The 21478-nt window shown below is 39.9% G+C and overlaps 1 protein-coding gene across 2 annotated transcripts in view; it reads left to right on the top strand.

The window, feature by feature from the left end:
• tmtc3 (transmembrane O-mannosyltransferase targeting cadherins 3) overlaps positions 1–21478 on the top strand; it is a 63135-nt gene that overhangs the window by 3318 nt on the left and 38339 nt on the right. Inside the window, exons 2-6 of one of the 2 annotated variants that reach the window (XM_043709892.1) lie at positions 6402–6602; positions 13325–13543; positions 17807–17906; positions 19979–20094; positions 21136–21308. In XM_043709892.1, the coding sequence (XP_043565827.1) occupies positions 6414–6602; positions 13325–13543; positions 17807–17906; positions 19979–20094; positions 21136–21308 (797 nt within the window). In that variant the 5' untranslated portion in view covers positions 6402–6413. The remainder of the gene's footprint in view (positions 1–6401; positions 6603–13324; positions 13544–17806; positions 17907–19978; positions 20095–21135; positions 21309–21478) is intronic. The other variant, XM_043709893.1, reaches the window with a different exon arrangement.

A 21478-nucleotide genomic window follows, 5' to 3' on the forward strand; every position in this document is an offset into this window, starting at 1 on the left:
ACAGCTCAAATGATCTCATTACTGTTTGTAGGAGCTTGCTATGTGCAAGTTGATTAATCTTTCCACAGAAAGTAGGGATGTTATTCATTACACAGAATGTTGGTAAGAACGGATTGGATTATTGTGTATTGGCCTCCTTATTTAAGGAAGGATTTAAATACTTTTGAAGCAGTTCACAGAATATTTACGAGATGAATAGGGGAAGGGGCACCATGTGGTATGATGAAAAATTAAACAAGCGAAGCTTATATCTGCTGGAGTTTGGAAAAGTAAGAGGTAACTTGATTGAATTACGCAAGATCCTGAGAGGTCTTGACACAGTGCATGTAGAGGGGATGTTTCCTCTTAGAGATTTTAGAACTGGGGGCGCTGTTTAAAGATTATTGTTTTTAAAAAAAACTCCCATTTAAGATAAGTCGGACAAATATTTTCTCACAGAGGGTTGACAGTATTTGGAACTCTAACTTAAGAGTAGCGGATGATGAGTCTTTCTATATTTTTAATATAGAAGTGCATAGATTCTTGTGAGAAAGGATGTGGAAGATTATCAGGGTAAAGGGGAATTAGAGTCCCTAGAGCTGTGAGCAGAGCAGGCTGAAGGTGCTGAGTAGCCCAGTCCCCCTAATTTGTATGTTGCTATGACTACACTACATAAAGTATATGGAGAGGAATCAACAACAATATATCATTTCTGTCTATGCTTGGCGTAATAAAACATCCCAGGATGATTCACAGAAACATTATCAAAACAAATTTAACATCAAAATTTTGGGAGATGACAGAAAGCCTGTCAAAGATGTAGGTTTGAAGGAATGTCTTAAAAATAAGTGGAAGGTGTGACTGCTAATGTCGAGCATTTAAAGTTAAGGATGTTGAAGAGCCAGAGTTGGAGTTACATTAATATTTTGAAAGGCTTGGACAATTTATGGACTTGAAAGGAAATTTGAAAACTGAAATGGGAGCTTTAAAAGTAGGATGTTGCTTAATTAAGAGTTAGTGTTCAGCAAGCCCAGGGCTAACAGGTGGATAGGACTTAAGTGTGAGTAGGAACATGGACAGCAACAACGGGAATAGAAGGATAGGCTGTCAGGATCTACATATTTGTCCTGTATGAATTTTTACAGTCAGCTGAACAGGCTCATGCTGTGCATTAATTAAAATTATAATTTAATTGTATAACTTGGTTATCCATTTTACAGAACCACCATTAAGCTAGGGATATAGTGTCATAACTAGACTACTAATCAAGAGACAAACAGAAAGAAGCTCAGCAGAGCTGGCAGCATCCTAGAAAGAGAAGCAGAGTTAACAATTTGAGTGCCATGACCCTTCATTGGATGCTGCCAGACCTGCTGAGTTTCTTCACTATTTGTATTCAAGTTTCCAGCATCTCCAGCTCGCTCTTTTTGTTGTAATAGTCCAGAGATTTGGGCTAATGATTCAGAGAGACAGTTTAGATCCCACCACAGAAGTTCATGAGCTCAAATTTAATCAATAAAAGACTACAGTCAGTAATGGTGACAGTCTGTAATACAACCAAAACAACTTGCATGAAACCTTCAATGAAGTGCAACAACTCGAGGTGTTTCATAATGATACAAAATTTGACCCTGGACCGAAGATGTTGTTAGCACAGGTAACCAACGTTTTTGACAAAGAGCATTTTGAATCAAAGCAAACGTTTAGGGGATTAAGTTTGGGGCCAATAGCCCAGTAACAGAAGGCATGGCCATCACTGGTCAAGCAATGATTCTGATTCTGTGTCACAGATCCAGAGACATTAACTCCATTTCTCTGCAGGGATGCTGCCAGACCTGAGTGTTTCCAGCTTTTGTGTTATTTTATTTCAGACTTCTAGCATACTTTAGGGGGGTTTTGATTTCATAGAGCAATGAATATTGAGGAGGGTTGACGCCATTGGAGAGATTTAAAAACAAACTAGTAAAGACCATTGAAAACACACAGGTCATGGGTGAGTGGCCCTTGATGGATATTAGGGTTAGAGAAGCAGAGTTTCTGGAGTGGTAGAACATGAATTATCCAACTGTGTGATGGAATAATCAACTGTGGGCATTGATGAGAGTTAGAACAGATCACCTGAGCCTGGAGCAGAAGTGCCTATTCTCCCAGAGGTAGAAGTAGGCTGTCTTGGTGCTGGATAGGATAGGATGTTGAAGCTCAATTCAGAACTAAGTAAGGCTGTGGGTGATCTTAAGTCGTGAATTGTAACTAGGGAATGGAGTTTATGCTAACAGATGTAGACTACGGTTTCAGACTTTGTGATATTTAGTTGAATAAAATTTCTACTCTTTGGACAACCTGGTTTTTCCCCAACACAGGCAATGGAGAAGTTGAGTAAGATGTGAGTAAGATTGAGTGATGCAGGATAAAATTGAGCTGCACATTGTCAAAGTATGAGTAGAATCTGTTGCTTGTGAATGATGTCACCCAGGGGAAGGATATGGATGAGAAAGGGACCACTGACAAATCCAGGGAGAATTGATATGTACCTGACTGCAAAGATATAAATTAAAGCTACGCATGCTGTTTGCATGAATCTTCCTCCATTGAAAAGAAGGAACTTGTATTTTTATGGCTGCTTTCACTACCTCAGGACCCCTGAAAGTGCTTTGCAGCCAATTAAGTCTCTTCGGAAACACAGCACAGGAGATCAACCCTTTAAGCCTGTTCAATGAGATGTTCCACTACAGTACATAATATAGGGTTGGAAATAGTTTTAAAAAGCACCTCTTTAAACTAATAAAATTGTATCAGTTAACCACTTACATGTGTGGTTACTAAAACTAAAATACTGATATATTTCTTTGAGCTCTGTAGTTTAAATTATACTTAACAATGATGAAAAACCGCTATGAGGAAATTCACAGAACAACTGTTTTACATATCCTCAAACATGAATGCCTTTCCAAATATGTTACTTTTATGTTGCATTTTCTCCAATCTGTTTAAAAGTTAACCACAATATATTACTGATTAATGTTATTTTCCAGTGATAATACTGTGATATATATAAAACCACAGTACATATTGTAGTTACTAATTTGTGCACAAAGGGTCACCAAATGGAAATGGAATACTCTGAGAGCGAGACAGACATGGCTTTGGTCAAAGGTTCTATCAGTTATATGGTACCTCTGACACTTCCAACTTGAAAGTTTTCCCTCCTCAGTCAGTCCCTCTGATTTGAGGATGACTTGCTTCTATCCCACTTTGGTTTTTGAGATGACTGATAAGTTCACTGTCTGCGATCTCAGTGTCTGCTGTGTGGGGCAAGTGGTGCTGCAAGAGGTAAGTAGATGAGTCTTGAGATTTGTGTGCTCCATCCAATAGGACTTGACTTGCACTCTTGTATTAACTTACTTCAGATTTGAAGCACAGAATCATTATCACCAACAATTATAAATTAACTTCAGGCTGCTGAAAACTGAAGTGGTCCAAATAATGTATAATCAAAGAACATTGCTGAGCAGTAGAATTTTCTGTCAAAAGTAGGTATAAAAACAAAATTAGATTTGTATAGCAGATGATGCAAGTTTAGGACAGATTACACAGCAATGATATTCTTACGGTATTCACCATTGTTATGAGCGAGAAAATATTCCATACAGCCACGTCCCATAAGCATCAATGTGTTAACAACCAGGTCATCTGTTTAAAAGGATAAATTATTTTCTAGGTACAGTATATCCTGTGGGTGACGTTTAGCTCAATCACTTGCCCTGTTGCACTACTCCATCATCCTCTGAGAATGAGGATTATTTTAAACCATTGGTAGTCTGATCCGTTTCATTAGTTATTGACCCTATTTGAGAGATGCAGCTGTTGGGTGCTGGTTTGGAGCAGCAAACATGATGGGATGTAGGCAACGCTCCCTAAATGAGCATTTGTTGCTCATTCCCAATTGTCTTTGCTCAATTATTTCTGAGGGCAGTTAAGAGTCACCCACATTTCTGTGGATCTGGAGTAATATGTAGGTCAGGGCAGCAAAGGATAGCAGATTTCTTTCCCTAAAGATTTGTTTTCCAAAATGTAATGACAACCCTGGTCACTATCATCAAGGCTAGCTTTTTGTTTCAAACTTTAATTAAAGTTAAATTCCATGCCACAGTGGATTTTGAACATCTCTTCCCACAGCCTTGGCTGGGCCTCTGCATTGATTCAATGACGCTATCGCATGGCCCCTGCTTCCCATAGTGAAGTCTGAGGAATCTGACCTGTGTAGATGTCAGTTAGTTGTGGATCTGCTTATTGTTCGACAAGCTTATTGATTAGAGTGCTTCATACCTGGAGCCAATCTGTGATGGTATTTTTGTGTGGAGTAGTGTTCTAAATAACACATTTTTAATCAAAAAAGTACAACATATTTCCAGAAAATCTTCATAGGTTTGGATCTCCTATGCAAATATTTTTAGGAGGTTCAAACACCTATTAATGAGGTTATGTTTGCTCATGAGTCTTGTGAGTTTGTTTGTGTACAAGGTACATTGGAGAAATGCTCAGGAAACCAAGTCTGTTCACAAAGGATGACAAAGCTGTTGTGTGACCTGCTTTAAAGTGGTACCTCCATTTTGGAACAGCAGGAGTCCCTTCCCCAATATTTTCTGTCAGCTTGCAGTGAGCTTTGGTGGACTGTTTCTGCTTAGTTCCAAGTTATGCTGAAACACAGATGTGGGATGAATAGTTCAGTGTAGAATGAATTGAACTGAATTAAGTTTATTGTCACATGTACCGAAACACAGTGAAAAGCTTTGTCTTGCACGTAATACAGGCAGATCACAGAGTTAAGTAGCATAGATAGTAAATAATAGGTAAACAGTGCCAAAAACAAAAACACAGGAAACGGTGAATGTTTAAGAGTTTTTGAGTCCATTCAGTATTCTAACAATAGTAAGGTAGAAACTTTTGCGAAACCAGCTTATGCATGTGTTCAAGCTTCTGTACCTTCTCCCCGATAGTAGAGGTTATAGAAAAACTTTGCCAGGGTGGGATGGATCTTAAAGAATGCTGGCAGCCTTTCCTTGACAGCGGGCCTGGAAGATGGATTCTGTAGATGGGAGGTTGGCCTTTGTGACCGTCCGGGCCAAGTTCACCACTCTCTGTAACTATCTCTGATCTTGAATGGTACAGTTGCCATACCAGGGAGTGATACACCCAGACAGAATGCTCTCAATGGCGCACCTATAAAAGTTGGCAAGGGTATTCACCATCATGCCAAATTTTTTCAGCTGCTTGAGGAAGAAGAGATGTTGTTGGGTCTTTGTAACCAGTGCGTCCACATGAAGAGTCCAAGAAAGCATGTTGTGGATGACCACTCCCAGGAGCTTGACACTCTCCACTCATTCCACCTCTGTGCTGTTAATGTGTAGGGGAGCATGAGTAATATCCCGCCAAAAGTCAATAATGAGTTCCTTGGTTTTGCCGGCATTGAGAGCTAGGTTCTCTGTACCATTTTTCCAGGTCTTCCACCTCCCCTCTATAGTCTGTTTCGTCGCCATCTGAGATTTGACCGACTATGGTGGTGTCATCAGCGAACTTGTGAATGGCATTAGTCTGGTATTTGGCGACACAGTCATGGGTATACAGTGAGTACAGTAGGGGGCTGAGTATGCAACCCCTAGGTGACTCCAGTGTTGAGTGTTAGTGAGGATGAAATATTATCCCCTATCTTCACTGATAGTTTCCTGACCCACAGGCTACAGAGGATCCAGTTGCAGAGAGTGCGGCTTAGTCCGAGATCATTACGTTTAGGAAGCAATAGGTACCTTTTTGTATTAATTCCTCAAGTGAGGGCTTTGGTAAATAAGGTCTGCTTTTATTGCCATCCCAAATTGCTCTTGAGAAGTTGGAGGTCCTGTTCTTCTGACTTTAACCATCTGTAGACCATATAGTATAGGTACATCACTGATATGTCACCTAAAGGGAAGCTTCAAGGTGTTGCCAGCACCTTCTGTCCTGTTCTTCCAGGTGGTAGAGGTGTTGAAAAATACTGTTTAAGTTCAAGCTGGTTGTGCACAATGTATTCTGCTTCAGTGGTGGTGGATGCAATGCTAATCATGTAGGCTACTTTGCACAGAATGGTGTTGTGCTTCTTGAGTGTTGTAGCTGCTAGCAGTCGGCAAGTGGAAGATATTCCATCACACTCTTTACTTGTGGTCTGTAAGTAGCAGACAGCTTTTGATAACAAAGAAGTGAGTTACTTTCCGCAGAGTTCCTAACGTGTGACACTTTTGTAGCCGCATTATTTATGACACTGGTCCTGTTAAGTTTCTATTCAAACTGAAAAAAATTACCAAAGCTTTATATTGTGGGTTCTGCTTAATTTATTTCATAAAGGAGGTGGAAACAAAAACTTCTTAAAATATTATTTCTGTTTTCTGCAGCAGCCTGTGAGAATGGCTGAGTTGAGCTGGAAGGAGGTAGTTTTGTTGACAGCAGTAGTGACAGTTTGTTACTGGAACAGCACACATTGTGGGTTTGTTTTTGATGATGTCTCTGCCATTCTGGATAACAAAGACTTGCATCCTTCAACACCCTTGAAGAACTTATTTCACAATGACTTCTGGGGAACTCCTATGAATGAGGTAATACAATTTCTGCTGTTATCTTAAAAAATCTTGCATTTCACTGTCATCTTTGTGCTTAATTTTTAACAAATGTTTTTAAAGTGGATTTAAAACTTTGTTTAACATCTACTGTATATTGTTAATGTTAATTAGATATCCAGTCAATATTTGATAATAACCATATCTGGTCCTACCCTCATGGAATTGAGGTTTGTGGCAAAGATCAGTCTTGATCCTTGAATGGAAATATAAGCTTAAGTGACGTATTCCAGCTTCTATTTTTATTTTCTTTCAAGATCATCTGGAATTCCTATGGATTGTAGCATGTACAAAACAATTGGCAGGTTTTCATCCAATGACTGTTCCAGTGCTTTCCTGGCCATTCTCCCATTTTCCACACCCCTTCAACCTGGACTGATGCAAAACTCTGCGAATTCACATTACCTTCCATTCTTCTACCACCCTGTGCTCATGGAACTGCCTTGGTTCCCCTTTCATCAATGTTTCAAATCTAACATTCTTATCCCTTGGCCAGGTCCCTCCCAGGCATTGTCCCTTTCTATTTCTATAATCCCCTCCAACCTTTCTTGACCTCTGCTCCTCCAATTCCCACCTGCTATGTATTCCTGATTTCCTTCATTTGGCCACTGGACCTGTGAACCCACTCTGCCAATTGATAAAATCATGGCAGGTCCACATTCCTGCCTGTCCCTGATAATTGTTCATCTCTCCTCAAGAATCCATCTTATGCTCAAAATATCCAGACTGCTTTTACTGCCTTTTAAAGTAGTGTTTCAGTGACTCATGACCCTCTGAGAAAAACGTTTCTCCTCATCTTTGTTTTAAATGTGCAACTCCATGTTTTCAGTATCATTCCCCCGGTTCTAGATTCTCCCTGAAGAAGATGCATTCTTTCCACATGCTTCCAGTCAAGACCCCTCCGATCTTGTGTGTTTCAGTTGAGTCACCTCTTCCTTTACTAAACTCTTACAAGCCTAACCCATTCAGCATTTTCTCACAGGAGAACTCCCCAACTCCAGGTATCAATCTCTTAAAACTTTGTCTGAACTACTCCCAATGCAGTTACATCTTCCCATACATAAGAAGGACAATAATGTACATTATACTCTAAATGTAGTCTTACTGATGGCCTGTTTAATTGATGCATAGCCTCCTTTTTCATTTCATGTCAACTTTGTTGCTGCTCAGATGTTGCCTGACTTGCTGTGCTTTTTCCAGTGCCATGCTTTTTAACTCTGCCTCTCCAGCATCTACAGTTTTCACTTTATCCTTTTTTTAATCCTTTCCCCTTGCTATGAACAAGGCCACTGGTTTTTCTTTAATTACTTACTGCGCTCGCAATTCATGCAGTAAGACACCAAGATCCCTCTGCATCTCTGATGCACCGAGGAATTCTGTCCCCAGGTGAAAGTGAGGACTGCAGATACTGATGAAAGGCTATGCTCGAAGCATCGATTCTCCTGCTCCTTGGATGCTGCCGGACTGGCTGTGCTTTTCTAGCATCACACTCTTCGACTCAGTTCTCTTCCCCCAGCCAACAATAGAGACTGGGTCTTTGATTCTGTTTGAGGCTGAGGTAATCAAATCTTAGACAATTGAGTTTCGAGTAAGGGATGTAGGCAGAAAAGCAGACTTGAGGGCACAACCAGATCAATCATGAACTTATGGAATGGTGAAGGACCCAACTCCTTTATTTAAAGAAGAAAGAAACTCAGCCTGTCAAACCTTTCCTGATGTTTGTACCCATTTATTTCTGCTATCGTCCTTGTAAATGTTCTCTCTGCACTCCAAAATGCCTCTAATCCTTTTTGTCATATTACAAGCAGAACGCAAAACCACCTGACCTTTCATTCTAGTGTTCGAGATAGGAAGCTTTGCTTTGATTTGTTTTTTAATAGCCTTTCTAACCTCTGGTGTAACCTTGTGATAGGTGTACTTTTACTCTTAGCTCCCTTGGTTCCTCTACCCACCACCATCCAAATAATGTGGCCTCTCTCTTCTTCCACTCAAAATGTACCATTTTTGAAACAAGTGTTCACGAGATTCCAAAATTAATATTTTTCCATTCTCCTCATTGTTCTCCATTTGTGCTAATTTTGTGTCTCCTCTGTATAAGTAATCTGTTGCTGTTTAATAATCTATTATTACTTAATCTTTACTGCTTAATCTAATACAGCTTACTTTATATACTTCAACATCATGATTTTTCTCAGGCCATTTCTTGCCACCAATAACATCTCAAGCTTCTCTTCATAGCTTTAAGTTCCATCTTTAATGACATCCTTGTGAACTTGCATTGCCTCTTAGTGCTATTGTCAGATCCTCCTGTCGTCCCATTTCCTTCCCTCAGTCAAAGCAAAACACTCAGATACAGTATAGTTTTACCTCCTTCATCTTTATGCAACAGCCAACTGCTTTTGCACCATGAATAACTGACTTCACATAATAAATACTTTTCACTTTGTTAAACTGACCTCTCATACTGAATGCTTGCAATATTGTTAAATAGCTCTACATAATGACTGCTTTTCCACCTTGTTAACCCATTGTCCTTGCCTGCCGTGTCCATTGTTAACTGTAAGTTCTCATCTGATCTGAGTCATGTTCAGCTGAAACTCTTCTTTCACAAAACTCCGAATTTAACTCTTTCCCTACCTGCTTATACCCTATACACTTCTCAGTTCCTCCTTTTATCATTTCATGATAACCACTGAGATGGCATTACTAGCTTTCGTAAGACTGACAGCAACATTTAAGCAAGTCATTGACACATACGATGATTATAACAACAAAAAATACTTGTCCGTTACAGTAAATAGAATTTAAGGAATCCTCCCATGTGGAAAATAATCCACCAGTAAAGTTCTTAACTCCACAGTCCTTTGTGACCACTCCATCCCCTCCAAGTCAAGTGGAAATGACCCAGTTCTTCAAAATTTCCTTCAGTAAAGTCCAACCTGAAAACACAATTCAGTCTTCTTGCATCACTCCTCGGAGAAATCTGATTTCTTGGTTAAGGGCAGTTAAATGCTTCACAAAACTGAGACTTCCATCTTACCGGAGATGCTTCAGATGGAGGATACCAGCGCATCTGAGTGTGCAGAGCAGCTTCAGCTACAGCAGCAGGCTCGGTGAATGCAGCATATTTTGCTGCATTTGTTCCCACTGTGCTGTTCAATGTAACAAAGACAGCTGGATGTTGTGATGATAGCTTGATTAGTGAACCTTCATATCCCTTAAATGATCGAAAGACAGGTAAAGCTCACGTGGTTTAATGACTGTAGGAAGGCCAGTGACAAAATGCATACCGACCACCTCTTCACTATTGTTAGTTTCGTCATTTTCTTCATGACTGAGGAGCTGATTGAATCCATTGGATCAGGTTGTGGGGGGGTGGGCGGTGGTCCGAAGGTGTGCTTTACCTGTGAATGGAGAAACTCTCGAGACGATATTAGCTGCTGACAAAATCTTTGCATTTCCTCCCTCACCCCGTCCTTGCCAAGGTGGTTATTAGCTTAAAGACAGTCACACATTTAACTACAGTAAATTGTGTCTGCCTATTTCAACATTCTTTGAATTCTTGAAGTCTATTACTCTGTTCACTATTTATGACATGATCAAGTTTTGTACAATTGTACAGCCTAAACAATTCAGTCATTTATAAACAGCAACCAATGGTCCTAAAATCAAGCCCTCGGGTACCTCATTCAGGTTATTCAAAAATTATATTCCTTTAACAAATTGATTCTTGGCTAATGTGAAAACTGTCAGGATAAGTATGTCAAAAGTCTGAAACAGCAAGAAAACAAAATGTTTCCTGTGCTTGAGCAATTGAAGAGGCAGTTTCAGTTCAGATTTAAATCTTCGTGGGAAACAAATGCTGAATATTTTAAAATATGTTTTCCAAATGGAATTTTCCAGTATAAGTCAGAATTACAGAGGCAACTTTGGTAGCGATCAACATTCTTTGAGTTTGCAATATGAAGGAGGCCAATGGAGTCTGAACAAAAATTAACAGAATTTGAGCAGCTCAGCCTCAAGTTCTAATATTCTCTAGAAAATCCTAACAAAACATCAAAATAAAAATGCACTTCTTTTTGTGAACACTCTGCATTAAAAACACAACAGCAAAGATACTATAATACAATACTGTCATCTGGTTAAAGCATAACCACTAACCCACTGTGTTTTTTAAACAAGCATTGTAGAATTTCAAACACATCAGGGGCTCAAAGTCCCAAATCAATTTGTTTTAAGGTTACACTTTTGATAATTTTGAAAAGGACGTAATGTTGTACAATTTCAATGTAAAACAAAATCTGCCCCATTATGCAGCCCACAAAACACATTGAATTGAGATCCTGATTCAAACAAGGTAAAACAGTTACTTAAAGGGATTTTCTGAACCAGTGTTTTAACAAACCAAAAAAATTTAAACATCAAACATATTCAGCATGGCACAATTTTTATTGAAACTGTCCCTTTTCAATTCAAGAATTAGTATACCCTTAATTTCAACGTTTCTCGCTTTTATTTTATTTTGCATCCTGTCACTGAAATTACACTTAGCCCTTGTAGCAGACCACATGGCGCCACAATCCAAGACACACACTCCCTCCAGAACAAAGACTCGCAGAGCCTCAAGTTTCGCCACTAGGGAACTTTAACCCCTTTCTCATGTTACTCCTCACCGTGGCTCGAACCCCAATTAAGCACAGAGAGTGCGAAGCTCAGCACGGTGCTGAGGACTTGAACCTCAAATCAACCCATCCCAGGGGAGTCAAACCCCAGTACTGCACAGAGGACCTGAACCTCAAACCCCCCCCTCCCCCAATGCAGCACAGAGGATTTGAACCTCTGCCTGCCAGCGGGCTTGTGAAACTGTGTCTCTCAACTGAGCTAATTACCGTTCAAAGATTCCTTAGAATAGAGAGCAATCGATCAAGGGAACTGTCTCCGGCACACAGGAATATCGAGAGGGACCAAGGTTTAAAGTCTTACCTTGTGGGCCTATCCGTCTTGAGACACCGATGTTCCGGGCAGCTGCTGACACTGTCCGATCGTAACTATCCATTTGGATCCTGCCGACTGCGCCAATATTGTCAGCCCTTCTCCCCCCTCAGTTGAAGTAAATCACTCAGAGACACAGTATGGTTTTACTTACTTCAACTTTATTCCAGGCCCTGGAGGAAGAGACAATGGTCGCCCATGTGCACAAAGACACAAGTTCAGTCTTCTCTGGAACAGCAGTTTCTCGATGAACTATGTAGTCATTTTACAGATATGGCGACATACATATCAATTGAGTGACCATTACAATCAGTGAGCATCACCAGTAAAGATTAAGCCATCTGCTGTTGGACAATGAATAACTGACTTCACATAATGATTACTTTTCACCTTGTTGAACTGACCTCGCGTACTGAATGCTTCCAATATTGTTAAATGGCTCCACATAATGAATGCTTTTCTACCTTATTAACCCATTACCCTTGCCTGCAGCACCCTATTGTTAACTGTAAGTTCCTATCTGATCTGAGTCACGCTCAACTGAACCTTTTGTTTCACAAAACTCAACCCTTTCCCTGCCTGCATTTACCCTATACACATTCTCACTCCCAAAAATGGAAGTGTAAGGATAGAGTCATAAGGTTTTATGAAAGAGACCCTTCGGCCTGTCAAGTTCATGCTGGTCATCAAGTACTTATCTACTCTAGCTCCTCTTTCCAGCATTTGTCCTGTAGCCTTGTACAGCATGGTACTTTACATTCTGCTAAAATGTTTGTGATGGTTCCTGCCTCTACCACCTTTTTAGCCAGTGAGCTCCAGCAACCCACTGGAAACAAAATCTTTAAATCTCATCTGGTTTTATCTTAAAATTATGCTTCTGGTTATTGATCCATTAACTGAGTGGGAAAAGTTTCTTCCTCTCGACCTATCCATGCCCCTCATAATTTTGTATGTCTCGATCAGGTCCTTGCATCAGCCTTCTTTGCTCAGGATAGCAGCCTATCTGGTGTATCTTCATAGCTAAAAGGCTTCAGCCCAGGCAACATCCAGGTGATGATGCTCTGCAGTCATTTCCTTCCTATTGTGTGGCAATCAGAAATCCAGGATCCTGAAGCTTCTTACAAACAACACTTCATTAATATTCTAAACCTTGCTTGCTTTTGATTCTCAATTTTTTTTTACTGGATTTGAACCACAAATAAGTAGTGATCTGCCCTGTGTACAATTGGTATCAGCTGTGGCTTCGATATTAAAATTCTTACCCATGATTCGGAGGTTTGTGGGTTAGAATCCTATTACGCACCAAAACCAAGGCTTCAGATTCCAGCATGTAACTGAGTGAAAGCTGGATTGCTGGAGGTGCTGTCTTTTAGACCTAGATGCCAGTGGATGTAAAATATCCCATGGTACCATTTAAAGAAATTATGTTTTGTACAGGTGGTCGAGGATAATTTAGAAGAATTTCATAGCAAAGCTAACCTTCCAATTTACATGGAAAATATATTAGTGCAGGTTGGGCTGAATCTTGGCCTACACAGATTAATCAGATTTAAATGACCTGATTGCTTTATACTTTGTCAATAGACTCTTGTCTACATAAGATTGAGTTTAAATCTATTTGTAAATTGGGCAATAATTTTTTTTTATCTGGTGTCACTCATACGTAGGTTTTAAAGTTGATCTAACGATGACATTGTTTCCCTACACAGGAAAGGAGCCATAAATCCTATCGACCACTCACTGTGCTCACATTTCGATTAAACTACCTTTTCAGTGAACTGAATTCAGCTTTCTACCACCTCTTGAATCTTGTCCTGCATGCAGTGGTTTGCATAATTTATCTCAAAGTATGCCAACTGTTTCTGGACAGGAAATCTAGCCTGATTGCTTCCCTGCTTTTTGCAGTTCATCCAATTCACACTGAAGCGGTGAGTAAGGATTTAGACGTGTGCACGTGAGGCTTATACAATCTTAACTGAAGTCAGATGTGCAAAAGTCAGTGTTATAATAAAATAGAAGCTCCTCTTGCACTCCCTGCTTTTTCACTTTTTAAGTGTAACACAAAATGTTTCCCCAATGGAGCTGAATTAACTCTCAGGTTTCAGCTTTACTATTGATCTTAATGAATTCTTCACTCATAGGTCCGCAACATTGAATAGTTATGGAAGAAGTCCTATAGTTGTTAGGTGGTACATTGGGACAGCAGGGGTTACATGATGAATGAAAGATCAGATGGCCTTAATTATTTAGAGCGCTTGTGGTACAATGTGATGTCCTTACCTCTGAGGCAGAAGGTCCAGTTTCAAATCCCACTTGCCATGGAGCTGTATCATTACATGTCCTTATAGATTTATTAAAAATAATTTTTCCAATGCCAGACAGAGGGTCTTGTGGCACAGTGGAAATGACCCTACCTCTGTGCCAGAAGGTCCAGGTTCTAGCTCTACTTCCGATGTGTGGCCATGGAGATGTCCAAACAGTGTGATTTTAAATGGAGTTGCTTGCTGGTCATGTACTCCTTTGGGAGGAGAGGACCACAGATGTGATTTTTCTTGGTAACCAAGTGTCACCTTCCAGGTAGCTGTTTGAAGCTTCATTGATATGATTTTCAGGATTCACTGCACCCACATTTTGAGTGTAGCTTTCTGGCTGGTTATTCGTAGATGGATCAAGGCTCATCTGTTGTGGTGGGATCTGGAGGTAATGATTCTTACAGAATCCAAATGTAATAACCAGTGCCAGTCACTGTGTGGCACAAGTGAGCTTTGCAGTGTGCTTTGTCTAAGGCTAGTTTTCATTTCAGACTTAAATAGATTGGTAGAATTTAGAGCACAGACTCAGATCATTCAGCCTTATTGAGCTATACCAATGTTAATACTCTGCATGAGCCTCCTTACCTTCCAGTTAACCTTATTATCACATTATCCTTTATCCCTCAACTGGTGTCCCCTTGTTGAATCTTTTTGCTTCCGTCACTCCGTGCGGCAATGACTTTTACATTCTAAGCACACTCGGTGAAGAATTCCTTATTTAATTAATTAATGATTATCTTATAGACCTTAATTTTGGACTTGCCACAAATGGAAGCATTCTCAATATGTCTTCTTATCAAATCCTTCCAAAATTTTAAAGATGAGTGCTCATAATTGGCTAAGTATTTAACAAATGTCGTTGAATGAATCTTAAGTGGGAGCTTTCACTGTTTGCTATTTGTGATCTGATTAGACTAACAAGGGTATTTGTGATTTCTCAACAGCTGACAGCTGAAATCCTCCCGAACGAATTTTACTTGAATGTAACAAAGTGAGGTTATATAGAAATGCAAACATAAAAAATTGAACATGCATCACTTGAAATTATTAATACGTTATAATTTGAGAAAAGCTATTTAGAAACGTTAATTTTGTTCCTTTTGTATCCAATATGTTGACAACTAATGTTGTATGCTGAGTTCCCCAGCATGTGTCATTGGTAATAAGCCCACCAGTTTTTTAATAGAATTTTGAGTGCATTTTAAGCTAATGAAGTGAAAGCAATTCTTTCTCTCCCTCTGTCAGTTTGAGGTTTGTGCATCATCAGACTGAATTCTTTATGGGTTCCAAGTCTGAAGCACAAAATGAGGTAGAAATGTCAAAGTATCTCAGAGCACTTGAGGAATGAGAATGGAGATAGATTCAAACTGTCGAGAACCTGTGGTGACCCTGGAGCACAAGTACAATTGGAGAATCACAGTCTGTTCTGTGTGGAGCAAAGTTGTAAATGTGACTAAAAAAGATTTCACTATTCACCATAAAGTACAAAGATCATTCAACTCCAATATTGAGCTGATGACTCATCTGAGATTCATATGATGGAGAAGTTCTTGGTCATGACATTGGGTATGGAATCTTGGTTGTGTCCCATCAGACCATATTAATATGCCCTGTCTCAATGGTTACAGGAGCTCATTTAGTGGCAAACCTATTATATCTGATATGCAAATTACTACATTTGGACTGATTTTCCAGTTTGAATATTCTTAGTTAGGGATGCAGTGGTGTGGTGGTAATGTTACTGACTAATAATCCAGAATTCCAGGCAAATGTCCTGCGGGGCCAAGGAGTAGGACAGTTAAAGTCTGAATTCAATTTTTTAAAAATCTGGAATTTAAAAGTTTAATTTAACCACAACCATGTAATCATTGTCATAAAAAGCCTATCTGGCTGGCTGATGTCCATTAGGGTAGGAAATCTGCTGTCCTCACCTACATGTGACTCCAGACCCACAGCGAAGTGATTGACTAACTCTTAACTGATCTCTGGGTAATTAGTGATGGAGAGGGACCAGCGATATTCTCATCCTGTGAATGAATTTTAAAAACTAGATTGCTGTTCCTTCATTGTTGTTGGGTCAAAATCCTGGAACTCTTTAAAATAGCACTGTAGTTGTGTCTGCATGTAAGGACTGCAGTGGTTCAAATCAGCAGTTTGGGGTAGTTGAGGGTGGATAATAAATATTGAGCCTGCCAATGGCATCCAAGTCCCATAAATAAGCAAAAGGTCCATGTGAGGGTTGACAGAGTCTCTGTTTTTTTTCCATCTCATACAGATAACACCTTCAATAGTGGTGCACCCCCTCAGTAGAAGCAGTAAAATACCAGCTGAGATTTTGTGTTTGACGTTCTTGGTTGGGATTTGAAGGCACTTGTGGAAAGGTGGTAGCTTAAAATGTGCTGGAGAAGCACAGCAGGTCAGGCAGCATCCAGGGAACAGGAGAATCGACGTTTCGGGCATAAGCTCTTTTTCAGGTGGTAGCCCACTGTTGAGGAATGAGGTGTTGTTCTGAGGTTAAAGGTAATAGCTCATGGTTAAGCAGAGCAGAGGGAGTTTTGCTATGCATTTGCAATTCACCTAGTTAGCACAGATGTCTTTCAAATCAATGTATGTATTTTAAAAGCACTACTGATCTTTGAATGGAAGATGTTTAAGATAGAGTTTGGATTGAATGCATTTTATTTATGACTTTTAAAAATCACCTCAGCATTTGGAAATTTTGCAACATATCCTCATATGCTTAGATAGGACAAGTGAAAGGATGGATTGCTAACTGGTTTTGTGACAGAAAGCAGAGAGTGGCAGTAACTGGGAGCTATTCACAACGACGATAAATGGATATTGTTGTTCTGCAAGGACCACTGTTATTCACAATTTTCATTTATGATTTAGACTTTGGAATCAGAACCACTGTGTTTAAATTTTGTAGATGAAGCCAGTTTTGGCAGATAGTCAATATTGAGGATAACTGCAACAAATGACAGAAGGAGATAAACCTGGTAGAGTGGGCAAGTAATTGGGAAATAAAGTTAATGCCAGATAAACATAAGGTCGTACATGTTGGTAGAAAGAATGGGGGGATGGCTTGGCAATATTGAGCCACTTGTTACTTGGAAGGCAAGTGGACGATAAAGATTCAGAAGTATAGGTGCATGAAACAGTAGGAGCTGTGTTACAAGTTATCAAGACCTAGAATTAAAAAAAAAACAAATTGACAGTAGGTTTTATTTTTAAGGAGTTGGAAGTGAAATAGAGGATAGCATGCTTGAGCTGTGTCTCACCTTGCTTAGGCCTCTCAGTGAATACTGCATGTAGCTCTGGTTGCCATATTATGAAAAGTGTATAGAGGTACTGAAGAGTGTGCAAAGATTTATAAGAGTGATGACAATGGTACTGGAAGTGCAAGAGTACACATTTCAGGAATGGATTGACAGCTGGGTTTCCCTTCTTTTGAATCAAGGAGGTCAAGGGATGACATAATAGAAGTTTTCAAAATTGTGAAAAGATTTGATAAAGTAGGTACGGAGAGAATAATCTCTTGTCTGGAGGAGTATAACTGAAGGCCATTAATATAAGATAGTCACCAAGAAATCCCAGGAAACTCCTCTTCATACAGATAGTAAGAATGTGGAACTCCCAACATAGAGTGTTAAAGTCAATTCTACAGATTCATTCAGGAGACGTGAGACGCGGATACAAGGGAAAAGGGAATGGAAGCTTGTCCTGTTGGAGAAAGAAGAACGTGACGAGGCTTAAGTAGTGTGTAAATACCAACATGGTCTGTTTGGATGGAACAGCTTGTTACTGTGCTATGTGATCCAATTAGATCCAATGTCTTGCATAGAAATTTACATCTGTCTCTTTCTGTTTATGCTGCAGGTTACTGGAGTTGTAGGTCGGGCTGAGCTTTTGTCCTCCATTTTCTTTTTGGCTGCATTTTTATCGTACACCAAGTCTAAAGGTCCCAACAATTCCATCGGTAATGTGTTATGGTTTTCTGTAATAGCTGCCAAAGTCAGTGTCTCTGGAAATTGAGCAAAGTTTAATTCCCGCATATTCAGTGAACATTTCATGACCACGAGCAGCTGGTTTAAAGATTTAAAATATTGCATTTACACTCTTTGACAATTTCCAGACTACTTATTTTAAGGTGGGCTTTTTGTCTATTAGTTTTGAAAATGGAAAATGAACAAGACAAAATCAATTTTAAACTTTCACCACGTGAATGCCCTGCATGATCTTGAAAAAGGTCTGTTTTGAGTAACCTTTTCCATGTCAAGCTGTTAATTTGATCATAGTTCTTGGTTTCTTTGCGGATGAGACCCATTCTTAAATACCCTCAAACTGAGTGCTTACTAGACAATTTCAGAGGGCCAACCAGAGTATTTTGAGCGTCGAGTTACATGTAAGCCAGCTGTATGGTAAATTTCCTTCCTAAGGGGCATTAGTGAACCATATGGATTTTGGCAGCAGTTGATGACAGCAGTCATGGTCACTGTCATTGAGATTAACTTTAAATTCCAGATGTATTAATTGGATTTAACAGGTGGAATTTAAGCCTTGTCTCAGAGCATTAACTCTGCCTCTGGATGACTCGTACTGTGACATTACCACTATGCTGACATTCATGATAAACCATAGACACAGGTGTCTATCCTGGCTCCATGGTAGAGCTGGCTGATAAGTCGCACTCATTATTGCAGTCCTGCAATTCTTTGTAAAAGATTTATCCAATTGCTTTTTTGATCCCTAGCAAATTATAGTCAAAGGGAATTGGGGAAAAGTGTCTGCTGGTTGGAGTCATGCCATTACAAAAGGAAGATGGCTCTGCCTGCTGGAGACCAATTATCTCAAAGCCAAGACATTACTGTAGGAGTTCCTTAGTGAAGACTCCTCGATCCAGCCAGCTTCAGTTACATCTTCAATGACATTTCCTCCATCAGGTGGTCGACAGTAAGGATGGTAATTGAGTATTCAGTCACATTTCCAACTGTTCTGATTCTAAAGCAGTCAATGCCTGCATGCAGCAAGGCTGAGCAACATTCAGGTTTGGGCTGGTAATTGAACGTCACACACCACAAAAGTGCCAGTAAATGACCATCTCCAACAAAAGAGAATCTAACTATTTCCCAATGACTGTCAGTGGCAATACAGTTGCGGGATCCCACAACATTTCCATTGACCAAGAACTGTGCTGGCCCAATCATATAAATACTGTGCTTATAAGAACAGGTCAGAGGCTTGGAGTTCTGTGGCAGATAACTCACCACTTCACTCCTCAAAACCTATTAGCTAACCATAACGTGCAAGTATGGAGTGGGATGCAACACCTTCCACTTGCTTGGATGAATGCAGCTCCAACCACACTCAGTCAGCAGCATGCAGGACTAAACAACCAATTTGATTGGCACCCCATCCATCACCTTAAATGTTCACCCTCGCCAATGCATAGTGGCAGCAGTGTGTACCAGTTACAAGATGCAGTGCAACAACGCAACCCCCCCCCAGGGTGGTTTGACAGCATCTTCCAGATCCTCGATCCCTCCTACCTGGAAGGACATGATGCCTGCAAATTTTCCTTCAAGACAACCATGCCACCCTGATTCAGAACTATGTTGCCGTTGTTAGATGAAAATCTGGAACTAGCTATCAATGCTTTTTCCAAATTACTTACTGCCTTCTGTTATGCTGCCATATGAGTTTTTAATTCACCTCAGAGGCCAGACAGCGTTTAACAAGGTACTCAGACAGAGTTCCTTTTGGTGCCTTTGTCAATATTTATTCATCAACCACTGCCTTAAAATAAGATTTTCTGGGCAATATCTTGTTGGTTATAGAAACTTGTGCACTTTCTTTTGAAACATTTCTGACTTTACAATGGTGATTGCGCTTAGTCATAAGCTACTTTGGGGGGGCTTCTGTAGTTGTAAAAAAAAATCATAATTACAAGTTTTTCTTGTATTTGCTGTAATGTTTTACACAGAAAAGCTGCACTTTGTTGGGAGAAGTGTGGATTGAATTAAATGAAATAAGTTATCTTTTCTTTCTCAGTGTGGACTCCTATTGTGGTCACTGTGATATTGGTTGCTGTTGCAACTTTATGCAAGGAACAAGGAATAACAGTCATCGGCATATGTTTTGTCTATGAAATCTTTGTCGCCCAAGGAGTAAGTATAATACTGTAAATGAAAGCAGGTTATTATTGAATCCCATGTGGTTGAAGTCCTCTTTGTGGATCATGTAAATGCATATTCTGGGGGACAGAATAGCCTGAGAAGCTCTGTCCACTGGCAGAAGGCTCTACAACTGGAGGACATGATTAGCCAGCAAACTCACCAAAGGGGAGATGATGAGAATTGTTTATTGTCTGGAGATAAGGAGGGTGATCAGATGCAACGGAAAGGTTTAATGTACATTTTTGCAGGTTTTGAGGGGAGGTGATGTGTGGGAGCAAAGCGTTTCCAGGCTCCCACGCATCACCTCTGCTCAAAACCTGCAAAATAAAACCTCTACTCATTACTTGCTGAATTGTCGAGTACCAAAGCAGGCTCAGACTTCATGGGTGCCTTACTAGATCTTTGAAAGGCCTCAGTGCAAAATCAAGTTTAGATTAATCGATCCTCAAAAGACCAACTACTGCTATGTTCCTTGGAATTGCTATTGTGTCCTTAAAATTGAATGTTAGCAAGTAAGCACAAAAAACATTGAGAACTTGCTGGAAAAGGATGCCTTATTAGGTGAACCTCTTACTCAGGTTGAACAGTTTCTGTGCCATAACTTGGAAGTATGAGCTGATATCAGTATGTTGAGGACAATGGAGCAATCAGAGAACTTGATTAGCATTCCATTAGGAATATTCACGTTGTTAGAAGGGAACGTGTGTTCCACGGCAAGAACAATAAGCAATTATGTACCTGTCCAGCATCATCTCAAAAATAAACAAGGAGTCTAAGGGTGAAATTCCATGATAAGCTGCAATTGGCAAAGTTGGAATAATAGAATACATGAAGGAATTTGTAATTCCTATGTCTCAATCCCCTGAACTCACTGACAGACGGATTGGTGGTATTAAAATCCCTATAAATAATTAATATGCTGTTAATTTTCCAGCAAGCTTTAGCTGAAAGAACTCAGCTTTTCGTTAACTTAAGAGTTGTGATAGCTGAATGCAGTTCCTTTTAAGTAACGATTGTTGATCTTTCTTGCAGTTCACTTTGCCAATTCTGGGGGAGATTGTGGTCCACTTGGTACGAGGGAAAGGCAATCTGCCATCATGGGTTCTCCAGACACTAATCAAACTTATTTTTTTGATGCTGAGCACTCTTCTGCTTGTCATTGTCCGAGTTCAAGTCATTCAGTCCCAGCTACCCATTTTCACCAGGTAAATTATGTTTTACTTAATCACTTGACATAACTTGGGTAGAACTCAAATCTGGGGGCCGTAAATGCAAGAGAACCAGTCATATGTCTGAGAAAATTCTTTACCCAGAGAGTTGTGGAAATGTGAAATTCATTACCGCTGGAGATACTTAATGCCAGTAACGCAAATGC

Source organism: Chiloscyllium plagiosum, chromosome 19 (assembly GCF_004010195.1).
Source record: "Chiloscyllium plagiosum isolate BGI_BamShark_2017 chromosome 19, ASM401019v2, whole genome shotgun sequence".
NCBI lineage: Eukaryota > Metazoa > Chordata > Chondrichthyes > Orectolobiformes > Hemiscylliidae > Chiloscyllium > Chiloscyllium plagiosum.